General features: G+C 35.1%; 1 protein-coding gene across 11 annotated transcripts in view; it reads right to left on the bottom strand.

The window, feature by feature from the left end:
- The window catches only part of PTPN13 (protein tyrosine phosphatase non-receptor type 13), a 235222-nt gene that overhangs the window by 101477 nt on the left and 116173 nt on the right, over window positions 1–17572 (bottom strand). For all 11 annotated transcript variants that reach the window (XM_036895853.2, XM_036895852.2, XM_036895854.2 and 8 more), the window contains 2 exons: window positions 5774–5869; window positions 5160–5253 (listed from right to left, as the gene is read on the bottom strand). In XM_036895853.2, the coding sequence (XP_036751748.2) occupies window positions 5160–5253; window positions 5774–5869 (190 nt within the window). The remainder of the gene's footprint in view (window positions 1–5159; window positions 5254–5773; window positions 5870–17572) is intronic.

The following is a 17572-nucleotide window of genomic DNA, read 5'->3' as shown; positions in this document are numbered from 1 at the left end:
CTAAGATAGGGCTATTTTATTCTTATAGTATAGACTGGGCCTAGACATGGCGTGGAGTTCCCCTTAATTCCTGTTTCAGTTTTCAGACCACTGTTGACCCCTCCTCCAATAGCTTCTTAGAGCTTCCCTGAAGTACATGTTATGAAGTAACATCATCACTGCTCTGCTTTGCTCTAGACATTTATTTTCTATTGGATGGCTCTCCCTTATTCATTAAGGATCTAAGTGCCTTCCTCAGTCTTTTTCTCCACCACCATCATTCTCATTCATGCTGGCGTTACACAGCCTGAGGAAGCCTCCAACATCCCGGCCTCTTCCACCTCAGCCAGCAGTCCACTCCCATGGTCATGCTTGCTATATACAGTAGCCACACCACCTCTAAAATGTCCTATTTCTATCCTCCAATACTGTCTCTATATTTTCTCCTTATTTTTTTAGCTTACTTCCTCTTATACCCTTCTTCAAATAATTTATTGACTAAGGAATTTTAATCCTGAGTCTCCACCACTTTCTCTGGCTATTACCCCTCTCTTGTCCTCACACTGCTTAATTCTAACCCCCATCATTAAAATCACTTCTTTGCGTACAACCCCAACTCTCATAAATTGCACAACCATGCTGACTGATCTCAATGGGTTCTCAGCACTAATTGCAACTCATTTTTCTCAGGGAATTCTTTTATATCTTCTTCTTTCTCTTTTCAAAGTTCTAGTACTCTCCTTCCTCTCTCTGATGACTTTTCCTCTGTTTTCTTGGTGAAATAAGAAGCAATTAGAAAATAATCTCCTCATCCTTCTACCACCAAACTTCCCAAATCTATATCCATATGATTTTCCTTGTCTTATGTGAAAGTGATAGATCTCCTGCACACTTACATAGGCCCCGGACCCTTACTGTGTATGGAATTCCACCCCTCTGCCCTACTTAAAGACTTTTGTCCTGCAATTATCTTCTAACATGTCAATAATCTCATACACTGGTTTATTCTCATCAGTATACAAACATGCTGTACTATTTCCTACTTAGAACAAAAAATCCTCCTTTGGTTCTGCATCACCTTTTAGGCTTTAGCCCATTTTTTAAATTGTCTTTTAGAGTACATCTCTTAAAAATTGTCATTATATTTTATTTCCTACTCTTTCTTGGATTTAGACCAACAATTTTAGTTCCTGCAATTCCACCAAAACTGGTCACAAAACAGCTAACCTCTATGTTATCAAAGTCAAAGGATAATTCTCAATTTTCATTTTACATGAACTTTAAGCATCACATGATAGTTACTCAATCCTTTCTCTTCTTGAAACATTTGACTTCTGGAAAACCATGCTCTTTTTATTTTTCTTCTACTTCACTGGCTTTTCCTTCTTAGCCTCTTTCATTTCTAATCTGGATCCTCTTTCATTTCTAATCTTTTAATGTTAGACTACAACCATGTTCAAACCTCCAGATTTTCATACACTCCACATCTACATGATCTCTCTAGTCACAGGGCCTTAATTACCTTATATATCCCTATAACTCTGGTCTCTCCCCTAAATTCTAATTCTTTTCACCTGCCTAGGTTACTGTTCTACTTGGCTATTATTATGTATCTTTAACCTAATATGCTAAAACCAAATTCTCAATACTTTTCCCTCATGTTGAACCTTCTCTCAATCATTCACTGGTTGCTTAGGAAACAACTTGGGGTTATTTTTGATTCTTCTTTCTTGCAAATCCCACATACAATCAAACAGCAAATTCTGAAGCACAACCTTGAAGATATCTATATTTAACTCTTCTTTATCACTAATAACCTAGTCTGTGCTATATCCATCCCACATGGAGTACTGTCATTGCCTCCTAACTGGTATTTTACTTCTGCAATCTGGTCTTCACAGAACAGACCAGAGTAATCTCAATAAAGTTTAAATTAGATTATGGCTCTCTATGCTTTCGATTATCCAATGGCTTCCCATTATACTAAGAATGACATCCAAAGTGCTCACCTTAGTTTCTGAGGTCTGACATGATTTAGGACCTGGTTACCATCCACTCTGACCTTCACTCATCCTGCTGCAGCTGTACTGTTTTTCTTGTTATTCTTCTAACATGCAATAATCTGCCATATTTCAGGGCCACTGCTCTTGCTGTTCCTATTGTGTGGAACCTTCTTCTTCCTCATATTGGCATGGTTCAGTTCACTTTATCACTTCAATAGTTTTCTATTCTAATGTCATCCTGTGGGAGAGCCTCCTCTGATCACACTACCTATGTAAAATAGACCTTGGGCATCACACCCCTGCACTATTTCTTTAGCCTACTTTATTTTTATTCAAAATATCATCACTATCTTACAGTATATTACTACTTGCTTTTAAATTGTTTATTGGCTATAGCTCAGCCCTAGAAAGTCACTTGAGGGACTTGATTTTGTCTTGTTCATGACTCTATCTCCAGTACCTAAACCACCCAGTACATGGCAGGTGCTCAACAATCAATTGTTAGGCAAATAATTGAATCTAATTTTATGGCTCACCCTCACATAATGGAAACAAGGGTAATAATAAGAATTTGGATCTATACATTATAACTCACACCTGTTATCTTCATCAAATTTTTGTTCAAATTATTTTAGACCAGAGCTACAAAACAGTAGCAGAAATGACTGATTATCATTTTATCTCTCCCAACATAATGCCTGGTAGAAGTCCCTATAAAGACTGAAAAGTTTGAGACACAAAAAAGCAAAGACAAAACAAACAAAAAACTCAGAAAATCTGGATCACTTAGAAATGAATAAATAGTTTGCTTTGAGTCAGAAAAAAAGATTACTTCTTAAGCAGATAGGCACAGAGGCAGTGGGAACTGTACAATGTGTAAAACAGCTTTGAATATCCTTTTTGGTCACTGAAAGGCACTTTTGATAGCTCAGGATCCAAAAATTACTCATTCTGCTGCATCTGACTCATAATTTCTTGTTAATTTGCCCCCACCCCTATGATACAAATCAATAGCACTGTCTAGACCTATTTTTCCCTTTGATTCTAGCTAAAGGGACTGGAAATTTTTACAAAGCATGCAACATATCTAAAACATCACTATTTATAGATCTCACAAATATGTGACCTAAAGAGCAAAACAGGACCACCTGATTGTATACCAGCATGCTAAGTGTATTATCAAAAACATTTGTACATATTCAGAAAATTTTGCTATTGAGTAAGGAATTGAGGTAGTATTTCAGTTAATAAGTTTTTCTGTAGGCAGAAAAAGGAGATGGGGAATAGTCTTAAAAAATAGTTTAGCATCTTTCATTCACTATAACATACACAGAACTAACAGTCTACTTCTTATTAAAATATTTTTCTTTCACATCTGCCTTTATTTAACACAGATGCTATCAAGACCACATTGGGTTTTCTTCCCCTCTTAAAGTGTGAAGGGAAAGACATTTTATCACTAAAACACAATTTGATGAGCTAAGGTGGCTTTAATGTTAATGTTTCCTAAAATTAAACTTGGAAATAGTGAAAACTAAGATGCTCTCAAAATCTTGACATGTCTGAGGAACCTTATCAAGAAAACTGACTTAAGACAAAATGATTAAATTTTATTTAGAGGTTAATGCTCTATTTGGACATTTTTATCCAAGTAAAATATGTTAAGTAACTAACACCCATTATAAAAAAATCAATTTTAATACATAATCCCAATAATTCTTCCAATTTTGATCAAGCTAGAAGGGTATCATATTAGTTATTTATAAGTTTTCTCCAAATTATATATATAGAGAAGTGACTTCCTCAATTCAGCACAGGGCTTAGTGCAATTCAGTATTTGCTTCTTATTGCTGTTCATGCCAAATGCTTTTGCTTCTTTAAGAAAACTGTGTAGTATCAAGCATAAATTTGTTCATCTCTTCCTCTTTGTTCAAAATTGTCAAAATGAGGTCATCATAATTACTATTACCACAAAGGGGTCATAGTAATATAAAATGCTATTATGCAAATATAACATTGATTAAGGTAAATGAATACTCACTAGAGCTTTCCTCAAAGAAAATAAAGTATCATGGACTATTTAAAAAGGCACAAAAAGGAAGAGAAAAAGACATAAACTTAACAAAAATGAGAATATTAAGGAATACTGTTTGAGTGCACTGTATTTAATTACTTGGAGTCTTACCCTGGATAAATTGTCTGCTTTAATCACATGGCTAAGGTTACACGGTCTATTAATAGTTTAATAGTTTATGGGTGTGAAACAGTATCTGCCAGAATTAATTAGCTAAGGGGCACGTTTTTTTGTTAATTTCCAAATGATTCTTTTGTATATGGTGGCACTTGAATTAAACAGAGATATCAAATTTAAAAGGATTCCTACGGTTTGGGAATAAATTCTGAAGCAACCTCTTGCTCTCTATCACATTACAAATTTCACATTAATGCTTAATATTAACAACATGCTTGTGTTCGTACCTGTGCACACATGAAAAGGATACACATCAATATATCCACTACTGATTTGACACTATTGAGTTTAAACAAACTAAATCAATATCTGGGCTATAGTAACATCATCTTAAGCCCAGCACAAAAATAATACCTACCTTATACAAACAGCTCTAAAAAGCTCAAATTCAGCTTTAAAAAAAACAAGATAATTTCTTTAACCCAGGAAAGATGTCAGGAATGTCATGAATAATTTAACTTTTTTACATAATAAGTTACTTAGTAGTAACCTACTCATTATTCATTTAACAAATAATACTAACTGAAAGCCTGCTTGTTGAGCTTGTTCAGCCTTTTGAGAGAGGTTTTATTCTCTTAGAAATCAAGGTTTAATATCTTTTCAGACGTTTAATGCCATGCATTCAGAACTTCCTGTTTAAATGTTATTTTATATTCATATTGACAATTAAAGAAAATCAAGCACAAACTATTAATAATCACAGCCAGTTTTGATTTTAAAAGATTCCAATAATTCAAAGGACTATAATGTCTTTCACATAATTGAATGAATTTGCAAGAATTTAAAGAGGAGGGAAAGGGAAAGGAAAATAGAGAAAATAGAGGAAAGAGGATAATGTAAAAATTTCTCCTTGACTCTAATAAATGAAAAAAAAAACAACTGTTACTGGAAACTTGTTATTACTAATATTTTTTCATATTACGTACCTTGGTCTTTGTGACTGGCCTTGACTTGGGGTTTCATCCACCCCTATGAGACCACTGTTGGATTCAAATCTCTTTGACGCTTCACTTTTTCTCACTATGAAAAAGGAATACAAGCACAGGTGTTAAAAATATGAAGTAATCTTATTTAAAAGTCAAGCATTTAGCAGATATATAGGATAATCTTTACAAATGATTCATATAACTAATATCATTAAACTCTTAAAAGTCATGTTGTATGTAAAACAATGAATTATTCCCTCTGTTATGAAAATGACATTGTTATTTGATGAAACTGCTATTAAGCTCCTGTAATACTGAAATGAGTAACTGGCGGCTTTTTTTTTTTTTTTTTTTTTTAGATAATTATTTTTTATTGAAGGGTAGTTGACACACAGTATTACATTACATTAGTTTCAGGTGTACAACACAGTGATTCAACATTTATATACATGATAATTCTAAGTACCAGCTATCACCATACCAACTGGCGGCTTTTTACAATTTAAAAATTTCATATAGAATTATTCTTTTGACACCGTATATCTCAACACTACTAAAAAATAAGAACAATCATGTTTTCTTAAAAACATCTTACTTGTTTAGATGCCTCTCACCTTGTCTGAAATCTGATTCAGAGGAAATAATAGACGGACTTTCACTGGAGGTACTAAAGACATCACTGTTGTAAGCTCTGTATCTTCGAATTGGTTCTAGGAGAATTAAAAAAACATTAGAAAGCAAACTCATTAGCTGTTCCACACAAATCAAGTAAAATATGTTTACTCTTACGAGGCTAGAACATTTTATATATTGTTTTAAATTTACCAATCACTGGATGGTGTTCAAACAATATGACTCCAATTTTGAGGCAGTTCGGAATATGGGTTAAGAGCCTCGACTCTGATACCAGATTGCCTGGGTTTGAATCTCAGCTCACTACTTGGTAGGTATGTGACCTTAGGAAAGTAATTTAACCTTCCTGAGACTCACCTTCAGCTGAAAAGGGGGTGCAGTAATAGTGGACACCTCATAGGATTATTGTGAGCATTAAGTAATATACGTCAAATTGTTAGAACAGAGTGGATGCTATATAAGCATCATTGTTAACAAGCAGTTTTTGAATAACTACTATGTATAATTCTCTATGTTAGGTGATATAAGGGATAGAAAATCCAAAGACACAGTCCCAAGCTCAAATAATTTGAAGACAGAATGTACAGTTCCACCGGAATGAGATTAATAAGCACTGGGAGTGGGGAAGACTGTAGGATAGTGCAGTTGTGTGCCCAACATGAGTGGGGCAGGACCTGACTAACATCTAAATTCTACCTTCTAAGTGTTTCTGACTCATCCCCTCTTCTTAGTATTAATGATTGCTATCACAAGTCACTATTCATCTCATGACTGGACTACTTTATGTGTCCTTCATGTGTCTCACTTTACAGTTCATATTACTGAGTGTGATCTTTCCAGAAATGAAAATCAGAGCATACTGCCATATTTCTTAAACTTTTTCAAACTAGTCTTGAAGATACAGTTTAAAAACTGCTTAGCTTGGTGTTCAAAGCCTTTCAGAAAGAACCTGGTTCCCAACTACATTTATAGCATTGTCTCTTCATATTGTGAAGTCACAGAATCACTTGTTAGAATCAAGTCAAAGTATAGACTCTCTTCTCCTACTCCCCCAAACACATATATACACAAACATTTAAATAGAATGTTAAAAATGTAATCCAGGTAAAACCTTTGTTTCATGGCCTCATTGCCATCCACTTCCCCAGACATATTCTACACTCATGTTACTGAATTTGCAGATAAGTTTTAGGTTCCTTTCTGAAAGATACTCTCTGCTAGGATTGCTGTTCTCCTGCTTTTCTTTACCTGAAATCTTTTTCTTTTTCCTTTAAGAGAAGCCTCATCTTCTGTGCAAAAGCTTTCATGACCAATAAAAGCATTGCTTCTCTTACTTTCATATTGCCTTATGCTTAATTGCAATTCTTCCATGCTAATAATTCTCTATTTGTTTCTTTGCTCTATCTGAATTATAAACTCTGATAAAAGGGACAGAATTTTTTAAAGATGTACCTCTACTATCTAGCAAATGTCTGGTACATGGCAAGCACAAAGTACATAGTTTCTGAGTGAATACAAATAAATGAAAAGATGAATGTTAAGTGTTACAGAAAGGTCACTAATGATTTTAAAGATGATTATTTGCATGCAGATAGGTAAGAGGACAAATCAGAAAGGTTTACAGGAACACAGGCATACCTTATTTTACAGTGCTTCACTTCAATGTGCTTTGCAGATACTGAGATTTTTTTTTTCTAAAAGTGAAGGTTTGTGGCCACCCTGCATTGAGTGTCAGCCCCATTTTTCCAACAGCATTTGCTCATTTTGTGTCTCTGTGTCACATTTTGATAACTCTTGCAATATTTCATACTTTATCTTAATATTTGTTATGATGATCTGTGAACAGTGACCTTTGATGTCACTATTGTAATTGCTCTGGGGAAACCAAACCATGCCTACATTAAGACAACAAACTTAATCCATAAATGTGTGTGTTCTGACTATTCCACTGATCAGCTCTTCCCCTATTTCTCTCGCTTTCTTCAGGCCTCCCTATTCCCTGACACACAACAATATGGAAATGAGGCCAATTAATAACCTACAATGGCCTCTAAGCATTCATGTGCAAGAAGAGTCACATGCCTCTCAGTTTAAATCAAAAGCTAGAAATGAGTAAGCTTAGTGAGGAGAGAGGAAGGCACATTGAAAGCTGAAATAGGCTGAAAATTTGGCCTCTTATGCCAAACAGCCAAGATGTGAATGCAATGGAAAAATTCCTGAAGGAAATTAAAAGTGCTACTCGAGTGAACATGTGAATGATAAGAAAGTAAACCAGACTTCTTGCTGATAATAAAGTTTTAGTGGTCTGGATAGAAAATCAAACCAGCCATAACAGTCCTTTAAGTCAAAGCCTAATCTAGAGGAAGGTCCTAACTCTTTCCAATTCTATAAAGGCTGAGAGATGCAGGAGCTAAAAAAGAAAAGTCTGAAGCAAGCAGAGGTTGGTTCATGAGGTTTAAGGAAAGAAGCTGTCTCCACAACATAAAACTGTGAAGCAAAGCATCAAGAGCTAATGTAGCAGTTACAGAAAGTGATCCAGAAAATCTAGCTGAGATCATTAGTGAAAGTGGCTATGCTAAACAGATTTTCAGTGTAGACAAAATACTTTTGTTGGTAAAGGATGCCATCTAGGACTTTCATACCTAGAAAGGAGAAGTCAATGGCAGGTTTTAAGCTTGAAAGGATAGGTTGACTCTTGTTACGGGCTAATGTAGCTGATGACTTTAAGTTGAAGTCCATACTCATTTACAACCCCCAAAATTCTACAGTCCTTAAGAATTAGGCTGAATCTAATCTGCCTGTACCTTAGAAATGGAAAAAAAATAGGCCTGGGTGACAGCACACCTGTTTGTAAAATGGTTTACTAAATAGTTCAAGGCAACTGTTGGGACTTACTGCTCAGAAAAAAAGATTTCTTTCAAAAATACTACTGCTCATTGACAATGCACCTGATCACTCAAGAGCTCTGGCAGAGATGTACAATGAGATTAAGGTTATTTTCATGCTTGCTAACGTAACATCCATTATGCAATTCATGGACCAAGGAGTAATTTTGACTTTCAAGTCTACCTAATTAAGAAATACATTTCATGAGTATTTGAATACACTGCCAAATACAGTGATTCCTTAGATGGACATGGGCAAAATAAACTGAAAACATTCTGGGAAGGATTCACTATTCTAGATACTATTAAGAACATTTGTGATTCATGGTAAGAGGTCAAGATATCAACATGAACAAGAGTTTGGAAGAAGTTGATTCTAACCTTCATATATAATTTTGAGGGGTTCAAGACTTCAGAGGAGGAAGTAACTGCAGATGTTGTATAAATAGCAAGAGAACTAGAATTAGAAGTGGGGTCTGAAGATGTGACTGCAGTGCTGAAATCTCATGATAAAACTTGAAGGGATGAGGCGTTGCTTCTCATGGATGAGCAAGGGAAGTGGTTTCTTGAGATGGAATCTATTCTTGGTGAAGATGCTGTGAAGATTATTGAAATGAGAACAAAGCATTTAGAATATTATATAAACTTCATCTATAAAGCAGTGAAAGGTTTGAGAGGACTAATTTCAATTTTGAAAGAAGTTCTACTATGGGTAAAATGCTATCAAATAGCATTACATCCTATAGAAATTGTTTGTGAAAGGAGGAGTCAATAGATACAGCAAACTTCACTGTTGCCTTAATTTAAGAAATTGCCACAGCCACCCTGACCTTCAACAACTACCACCCTGATCAGTCAGTGGCCATCAACATTGAGGCAAGACCTTCACTGGCAAAAACACTATGACTCACTGAAAGCTCAGATGATGGTCAGTTTTTTTTTTTTAGCAATGAGGTATTTTTAAATTAAAGTATGTAAATTGTTTTTCACAATGCTATTGCACTTAGTAGACTACATTATAGTATAAACATAACTTTTGTATGCACTGGGAAAACAAATTAGTTTGACTTTATTGCAGTGGTCTCAGTTGAACCTTCCATTATCTCTGAGGTATGCCTGTGGATGGTAAGAAACTGAGAAAATGGTATACACTATTTTTTCAAGAAGTTTGAAGGTCTCAAGAAGGAAGTTAATTTTTTTAATAGGCTGAATGAGTTATCAGGATCTTTTTAGCCAAGTGGAATGTCTGAGCATTGTTCTTAGGTAGTAGATATAAGTCTGTAGATAGGTGGAGAATGAAGTTACAAGTGAAAGTGAGGGAAACTGATGAAAAAATGTGCTGAAGTAAACAGAAAGAGAAGAAAAACCAGCACACATGGGGTGGTCAGCTTGGCAGGGAGGAAGAACCTTTTTTTCTTAGGAGAAAGAAATGATGCTACTTGGAAAGAGATGGCAGTGTGAGAAGTGAGGTAGAAATCTCCTCCCAAAACCACACATAATAGAAAAATACAGCAAATACAACTAATTCTAAAAGAGTGACTAAAAGGAAGACTGCAACAAATGGCCTACATCTGGGGAAAAGAGAAGATCTCATGGAAAAGGGTAAAGTAACAAAGCCGTGATCTGGCGGGACCCAAGTCTTCCCCCAACCCCAGCTCACTGGTGGGAGGAAGAGAAAAAGAACAGGGAGGGAGTAGAAGCCCAGGACTGCTAAATACCCAGCCCTGGAGATCTACTCTGGGAGCATGAACCCATATTGCATGGTGCTCTGGAGATTAGAGGGGTGGGAGAGCAAAGACAGGTGGAATACTTGGAGAGACTGAAATTCCAGCCACTTGTGGAGAACAGGTATCCACAACTGGCTGCTCTGAGACAGAAGAAAGGCAGACATTTTGCAAGACTTTCCAACAGTGAGAGGGCTTCTAAAGGAGCAAGGATTATAGACAGCTTGCTGGTCAGGAGAAAGGACAGGTGGACAAAATCATCCTGGGCACTCACCTCAGCAGGTTGGGAACTTTTGGGAGCATTACGTGCTCCATCCCCATGGCTGGCAACGCAGCCCCGAGGCCTCCCTACTGCAACATGCAGCCTGCTGCTCATTTTTCCCAGACTGACAAGCTTGCAAACCTGCTGCCCCCATCATTGTGCCAGACCAGCCAGAGGGCAGCCCCATTTACAGCACTACAGGAGCGTATCCAAGAGGCTGCTCCCGGTGCACTCTTAAAAGTATTTAAAAGTATTGTAGAAGATGTCAAACAATAGTTTTATGTAATACTATTTAAATTTGATATACATAGTTACTTATACATATACCATATATATGTATATAAGTATAGTTAACTTATACAGTATACATTGTATTTGATATACAATGGTTACTTAAGAAAAACTGTTATTTTCAAGTGGTACTGAAGAACTTTTTTTTTTATTGTTATAGAATCCTTACACTAAATTTCTGAGGAACTGTAGCATTGCAACATACAGGACAGTAAAACCAACAAGGCCAAGGATAGGACCCAAATATACAGACAACATGGTTTCACCTTATGAAGAAAAGTAGGAAGTGGCCATAAGCCTGTGCAGTAGGCAGAGTAGAGCACTTCAGTCGTTGTTATGCCATGCAATAACCATTTCACATCCATATTAAATGAATTCACTGTTTCATAACTCTTTCTAAAAAGTGTCTGTAAGCCAGATTTTAATGTGAGTTTCCATTGTTTGGTGGTGCTTTATAATTGTTCTTACATTATTTCACATATCCGTACTTCCTTTCTCTTCAGTTCACTCTGACAACACTAGGAAACTTATTTCAATTCTTGGGTTCTTTCTATAAGACAAGTTAATGTAACTTTTATGAACTCCTCTTAAAAGTACAACAATAAGTCATCTTCCCTTGATGAACATAAATGTTCTTAGTGACACATTTCGGGGGAGGGAGGGCTCTGCCTTATGATGCTTTCCTGCATTACGGCAGGGCCCTAGTACTTCAGAAACACACATCGGATAACTAGCTTGGCAGAACTACTAGCGGGTAGAAAGACTTTTTTTTTCTTCTAAAACTGGGGTGGTGGGGGAGGTGTCTATGTTAATGAAAGTGGTAGGATCTTTTCTGTGAGCTTCTTTGGGTTGAGGAATGTATCTTTTAAAATGTTGTTAGCCATGTTCCTTTCATGTAATGGCATGGCAAGTATAACCAGATTAAAATTCCTAAGCAATATTCACCACTCAGTCATGCTTTTAAGAAGGTTATAATAAGATTAAAGTTCTCAGCCAAAATTTACTACTCGGTCATGCTTACAAGAAAGGTTAGTTAGCCGTAGTAAGTATGGGCTTTCCATTTCTGAATTAAATAATAAATTTAACCATGTCAAATATGATAAAATTACAAGTCCTTTACCAAGATCATCCTGCATTGGTATATGCACAGAGGCACATTTTCCACACTTACAGATCATCTGGGCAGAAACATTTCTTGGCTTTCTGAGATGACCTACATAAAGGCATCCAGTAGACACTAACTAGAGAGCAGCTTTCTTCCTCTGTTCTGGTCTGCAGAAGAAAGGTAATCCTTAAAATCCATGAGGTTTCCTAACTCTATTAACAAGTTTTCTTTTGGGAGGACACTACATATTTTCTGACTATATTTAAATGTATAATATTAGCACATTAGATTTGGTCCAGATCCCAGGAAAGTGTTATTAACTGGATGATTTAAAACACACACACACACCTTCTTATGTATGAACAATTCTGGACAGGAAAACAGAGAGTACAGTAAAGTCCTCATGTACTCATCTCCCATCATCAATATAATCTAGCAATTGTTATTTTAATTAGGAAGTGTAAGACTTTTTTTATAGATGCTAAGTATTTATAGAATATTACTAAGTTTTGAGTGACAAAATTCTCGAATCATGTGCAATGGATCTATTAAAAATATTCAAATACACACTTAATAAAATGTACATGTGACTATTTTCATTGCAATGTTAAAATTATAACAGCAAAATTTTAAGCTTTTTCCATTACAGCTACAGAACTGAATTTATTTGTCTTCTGTGGCATAGACTCAGTATCTCATTTGTTGGTTTGCAAATTTCTTTTCTCAGCTAGTAAATATTTAAATGATGCCTACATTGTACAAATCACTGTATTAGGGTCCATTTGGGGTCATGATTATATATCATTTCACCAGACAACTTTCTTCTCTTTGACTTCCTATGTGCACTTAGTTCTTAGATGTAGAAAATAACTTGTATGAAAAAATCATAGCATAGAAATAATAATGAGAGTAAAAGAACAAATTGGAGATTAAGATCTGTCTGAATACATGATCAGAAAAAAGCAGCAAATTTTATGTGAATATATGTATATAAACACATAAAACATACAAGAAATATACTTCCTCCAAAAAATATTTTGTAGAATAGAGGTGAGAGAATGAGAATAGGGGCTACAGAACAGTGGTTTAAAGAATTAACATTTGGATAGAAGTCTAGTTATAGAGATTATGTAGTCATAGATACTCTGCCAATTTAACATGCCTTTTAATTTCTAGCACTATTTTACCATAATTAAGAATATGCTATTTTTTTGTCAGAATACAAGGTACAGAAACCTGGCAAATATTTTATTATCCTTTACTGTAATCTGATCCTCTATACAAAATTCACTCCATTATATTGAGTCTACTTATACAGCAAAAATTGAAAGCAGCTTCTGATGGCTAGCGTGTTTAGCCATAAGTTCTTCACAACTAAGAGTCACAATTTTCACAACCACTTAACATACTTAACACTTTAAACATATGAAGTTGTGGCCTGTGATTATGAACACTATACTTATAATATTTAACAAATTATGAAGACTTGCATTATATTCTGAATTTACAGAAAGCTGTTTCAGATGAAATGTTCAAACCTACAATCTTTACATTAAAATGAATCTAAGCCAGCACAAACTGTAATTTAAAAACATCATTTACGAGTGACACATATTCAAGCTCAAACAAGTAACATGGAGAAAGTGAGACAGCCAATCGTAACATCAGGAATTAGATAACTACAAAAAAAAAAATGTTTAAAGCCCTGCCCTTTTAAGGTTATGGGCCCTAACAAGTAAAATATTTCAGTTTTCAAATAATGTAGAGAAACAAAAGTAGTAACATTACATATTTGTGTGTAGTGTTTTCGTCTATGCTTTCTTTCCAAGGGATTAATTTTAAGAGATTAGAGATATCTTCTATATGTTCACTGGAGTCAACTATATTCTATATTATACGTTGCTGCATAATACATGAATAGAATATATTCTAAAATCCCCTGGGGGCTGGGCATGATCAATAAAAATTTTAACCAGGAGCAACAGAACTCATGCAAGTATGAAAGCATAAATGAGGAAGGATATATGGAGGAATGTTCTGTGGACTATAAATTACTTTATAGGCATAAAATTTGTGCAGTGTAGGAATGGCAAAATAATGAACTGCTTCCAGTCTCCTCCATGGGGGTCTTATCTGTTGTACTAGCCACAAATCTGGGCCATGACTTGCACCTGGGCTGCCTGAACCACTCTTTTAGCATCCTCCAGGACCCTATGTTCTTACGACTTTACCACCCACGCCTTTTAGAGCTTTCAGAGAGTACAGAGTTCTAAAGGAAACTGTTGGCTGGTCAGTCTACGACTGACAAGTATGTGATTTTTCTCAGAGTTGGACAAAACAGAGGAGAAAAAGGTGGGAGTTCTCCTCACTGTATATATAATTTATCAGAAAACCTGTATCTTATATCTGAAATAGCACCACAAAATATGCTAAACATTAAATATTAATAGCCACATTGTAATACTCAGTTTAGATTAACAAACACTTATTGAGTATCTATTGTATGTCAGGCATAGTGGTAGATGCTCAGGATACAGGATACAACTATGAATTAGACCAGGTCAAATTTCTAATGTCTACAGGAAGATAAACAAGCTCCTCAAAACAAGTAATTTCAGTGAAAAATACAGGTCATTATCCTAAACTGAGAAAGTGAGAGAAAGTCTCCCGAACCAGGTAATGCCTGAAATCTTTGATAGTCTTAAGGCAGAAAGTTGTGTAAGTGAAGGCATGGAAATAAACTTTGCCTGTAATGGAAGGAGGGAGAGAAGAAGGGAAGTTGCAAAGAGACAGAGAGATTGTGTACATAGTGTTGGAGTGAGGTATGAGACTGCAGAGATACAATCATGGACAGCCTTAAATGCCATGATCTAAGATGCTAGAATTTTATTCTGTTCAGATAATGGAATGATATTAAATGGCTGAAGGCAGAGAAGAAATATATTCAGACTTTCATGGCAGAGAAACAGAGGACAAATTGTAGCTAAGAGATCAATTTAGAAAGTAAATAGTTCATGGGCAAAAGAAGGAATTGAGATATTGGAATAGAATGAAGAAATATTTTGGAAGTTAAAATTGCTAGGTCTTAAAATTGCAGTGATTACTCATTCTAGTAAGATCCATTTTAAATCATTCTCACAACATATTAATCCATGCTTCTCAGAAGGTGTCCATGTCAAAGCCAAACTGGGTTATATTCACTAAGTATGAGTTAGATTTAAATTAGGTTCCTAATTTCTGATAAAGTAGCCTATGAATTCTGTGGACTAAAAAATTATGCTACTATGTCTATATTCATAGTTTGTACTGGCTTCTCCATTAACTTTCCTTAGTGTTTAAAAATGAAATTTCATTTTTCCACTTGAATAAATCAAAAGAAGAAAGGTAAATGTCTATGATTTAATTTAAACTAAAAAAACTTACTGTACACCTCTTCTCAAATGCCTCTCAAACACATCTTTCCTCAATTGAACTTTGATATTTTATACTAGACAAACTTTTGATGAGAATGGTCTGAAGTTGCACTACACTGATATGGTGGCCACTAGCTAAATGTAGCCATGCAAGTTTAAATAAAATAGTCACTTCCCCCATTACAGAAGCCAAATGCAAGTGCTCAATAGTCACATGTGGTTTTTAACTACTGAGTTGGACGTTAGGTACAAAACATTTCTTCTACTTAACAAGTTCCATTGGATAGTGCTGGTCTACAATATAAATCTCTTTAAAATTCAGCCCTGGAAACATAGTAGGCACTTGATTCTTTTGGGCTAAGATGTTAAATGCATCTATAATAGTGTGCTTTTCAGAGAATACATGTGATATTTGACCATTATCACTTAAAATCCCAGCTTATTCATATTTATTTCTGTGAAATTGATGTGTGAAATAGGAACTATATATTTAAATTATTTTAGTTCATAGAGAAATCCAAATAACAATCATACATATTTTAATATAAATAATATATATTAAAATGTATACAGATAAATCTTTGCTATTCAAGAAGGAAATAAGGTGAAGAAATAAAACCTGATTAGTTCATCTTCACTAGTTTTAGATTTTAGAAAGAGTTAGGTTTTGAAAAAACTTATAATCTCTCCATAAAATGTCACTCGAAGTATCCTACATAATGAATTGTAATATTTATCAATCCAACCCCATGCTTTCCTGAAATGTAATTGTAACAATGTATTAACTTTCAAGTTCAATCTTCGCTTAGAAATGAAATATTAAGGAGCCTCAATAACTAGAACAGGCTCACATACTTTAGTGTTTACATATTCTAGTTGCACAATACAGAGATTAAGCTGTATTCACAGGGTAGTCATGAAACAGAAAAACAAGGCTAGACCAGAGTTACACTGAAAGAAAGGAAACAGTATTTGATATTGATGTAAAGTAGATTGACTCAGAATTCCTTAAATAAGTGATATTTAGCCATGGTCACTTAATTACATCTGTTCTTTATATTTTCCCTTCTACTATTTATTATACAGAATGTAGAAGAGTTTTGACTGTTGGAACCAAAATACTATTCATGGTCCCCACCCAGGGTGTGGAGTACTGTTCATACTATATTCAGAGTACTGGCTCCAGGTCAATTTCTCATGATCAGGAATGTGCTGCCAACCCACAGAGCAATGGATAGGGTGTGTGTAGTAATTACATCACAAGAGAGACAGTGACAGACTCCTATTACAAAACAAACAATTTCTCAGATCTTGAGATGAAGTAGAGAAGAATGGAAAAGAAAACACTGGGAACAAGGAATAAAGTAAAAGAGTAGAATAGGACAGTCCTATGCTAGGTAAAAAAGGTCAAATGAAAGGAATAAAGCAAAAAGAGAGTGATACCAAATTTTACAACTAGTTTTCATGAGAGAAACCTGTTAGGTTTCTTCTTGCCCCTTCCCTACTGCTTCATGTATGTCGCACTTAATCTGAAAGGTTAAGTGTTAATATTCATAGTAATAATCTTATAATTGTTAACCTTCAACTATAGTTTCTTTCTTGGGATCTTTTTTTCCCTGCCTTTATAATTTTGTTCCCAAAGAAATCATAGTACCCAATGCAAATCAATGCTTTTTGACAGTCCCTCCTTGATCTCATCAGGATTACCATCTCACAGGTTCTACCATTGTCCTAAAACTGCATCAAAACACTGTCTACCACAGTAGGGAATGGGATACAATGGAGCTCTATTTTGGCCCCACCCAGTGTTGGCTTTCTGCAGGAAGAAATGCATGTGCCTCATTTTGAGCTTTCTTTCATAATATCTTGATTTACTGTATTAAAAATTACATGATTTTATTAGGAAAAGACAAGTTTTTTTTGGCAGTCAGTTGAAATATTAAGGAGCCTCAATAACTAGAACAGGCTCACATACTTTAGTGTTTACATATTCCCAGGAAGTAAAAAGTTTTCCTGATAATGTATCTGAAACATATCTGGTTTCTACTTGAAACCAGAATGGCAGAGTGGGAAAAACCCTTTTTCTGGGATCAGAAGACC

This window comes from Manis pentadactyla, chromosome 5 (genome assembly GCF_030020395.1).
Source record: "Manis pentadactyla isolate mManPen7 chromosome 5, mManPen7.hap1, whole genome shotgun sequence".
Taxonomy (NCBI): domain Eukaryota; kingdom Metazoa; phylum Chordata; class Mammalia; order Pholidota; family Manidae; genus Manis; species Manis pentadactyla.
The sequence above is the reverse complement of the archived record's forward strand: the minus strand, read 5'-3'. Positions and strand labels throughout refer to the sequence as shown.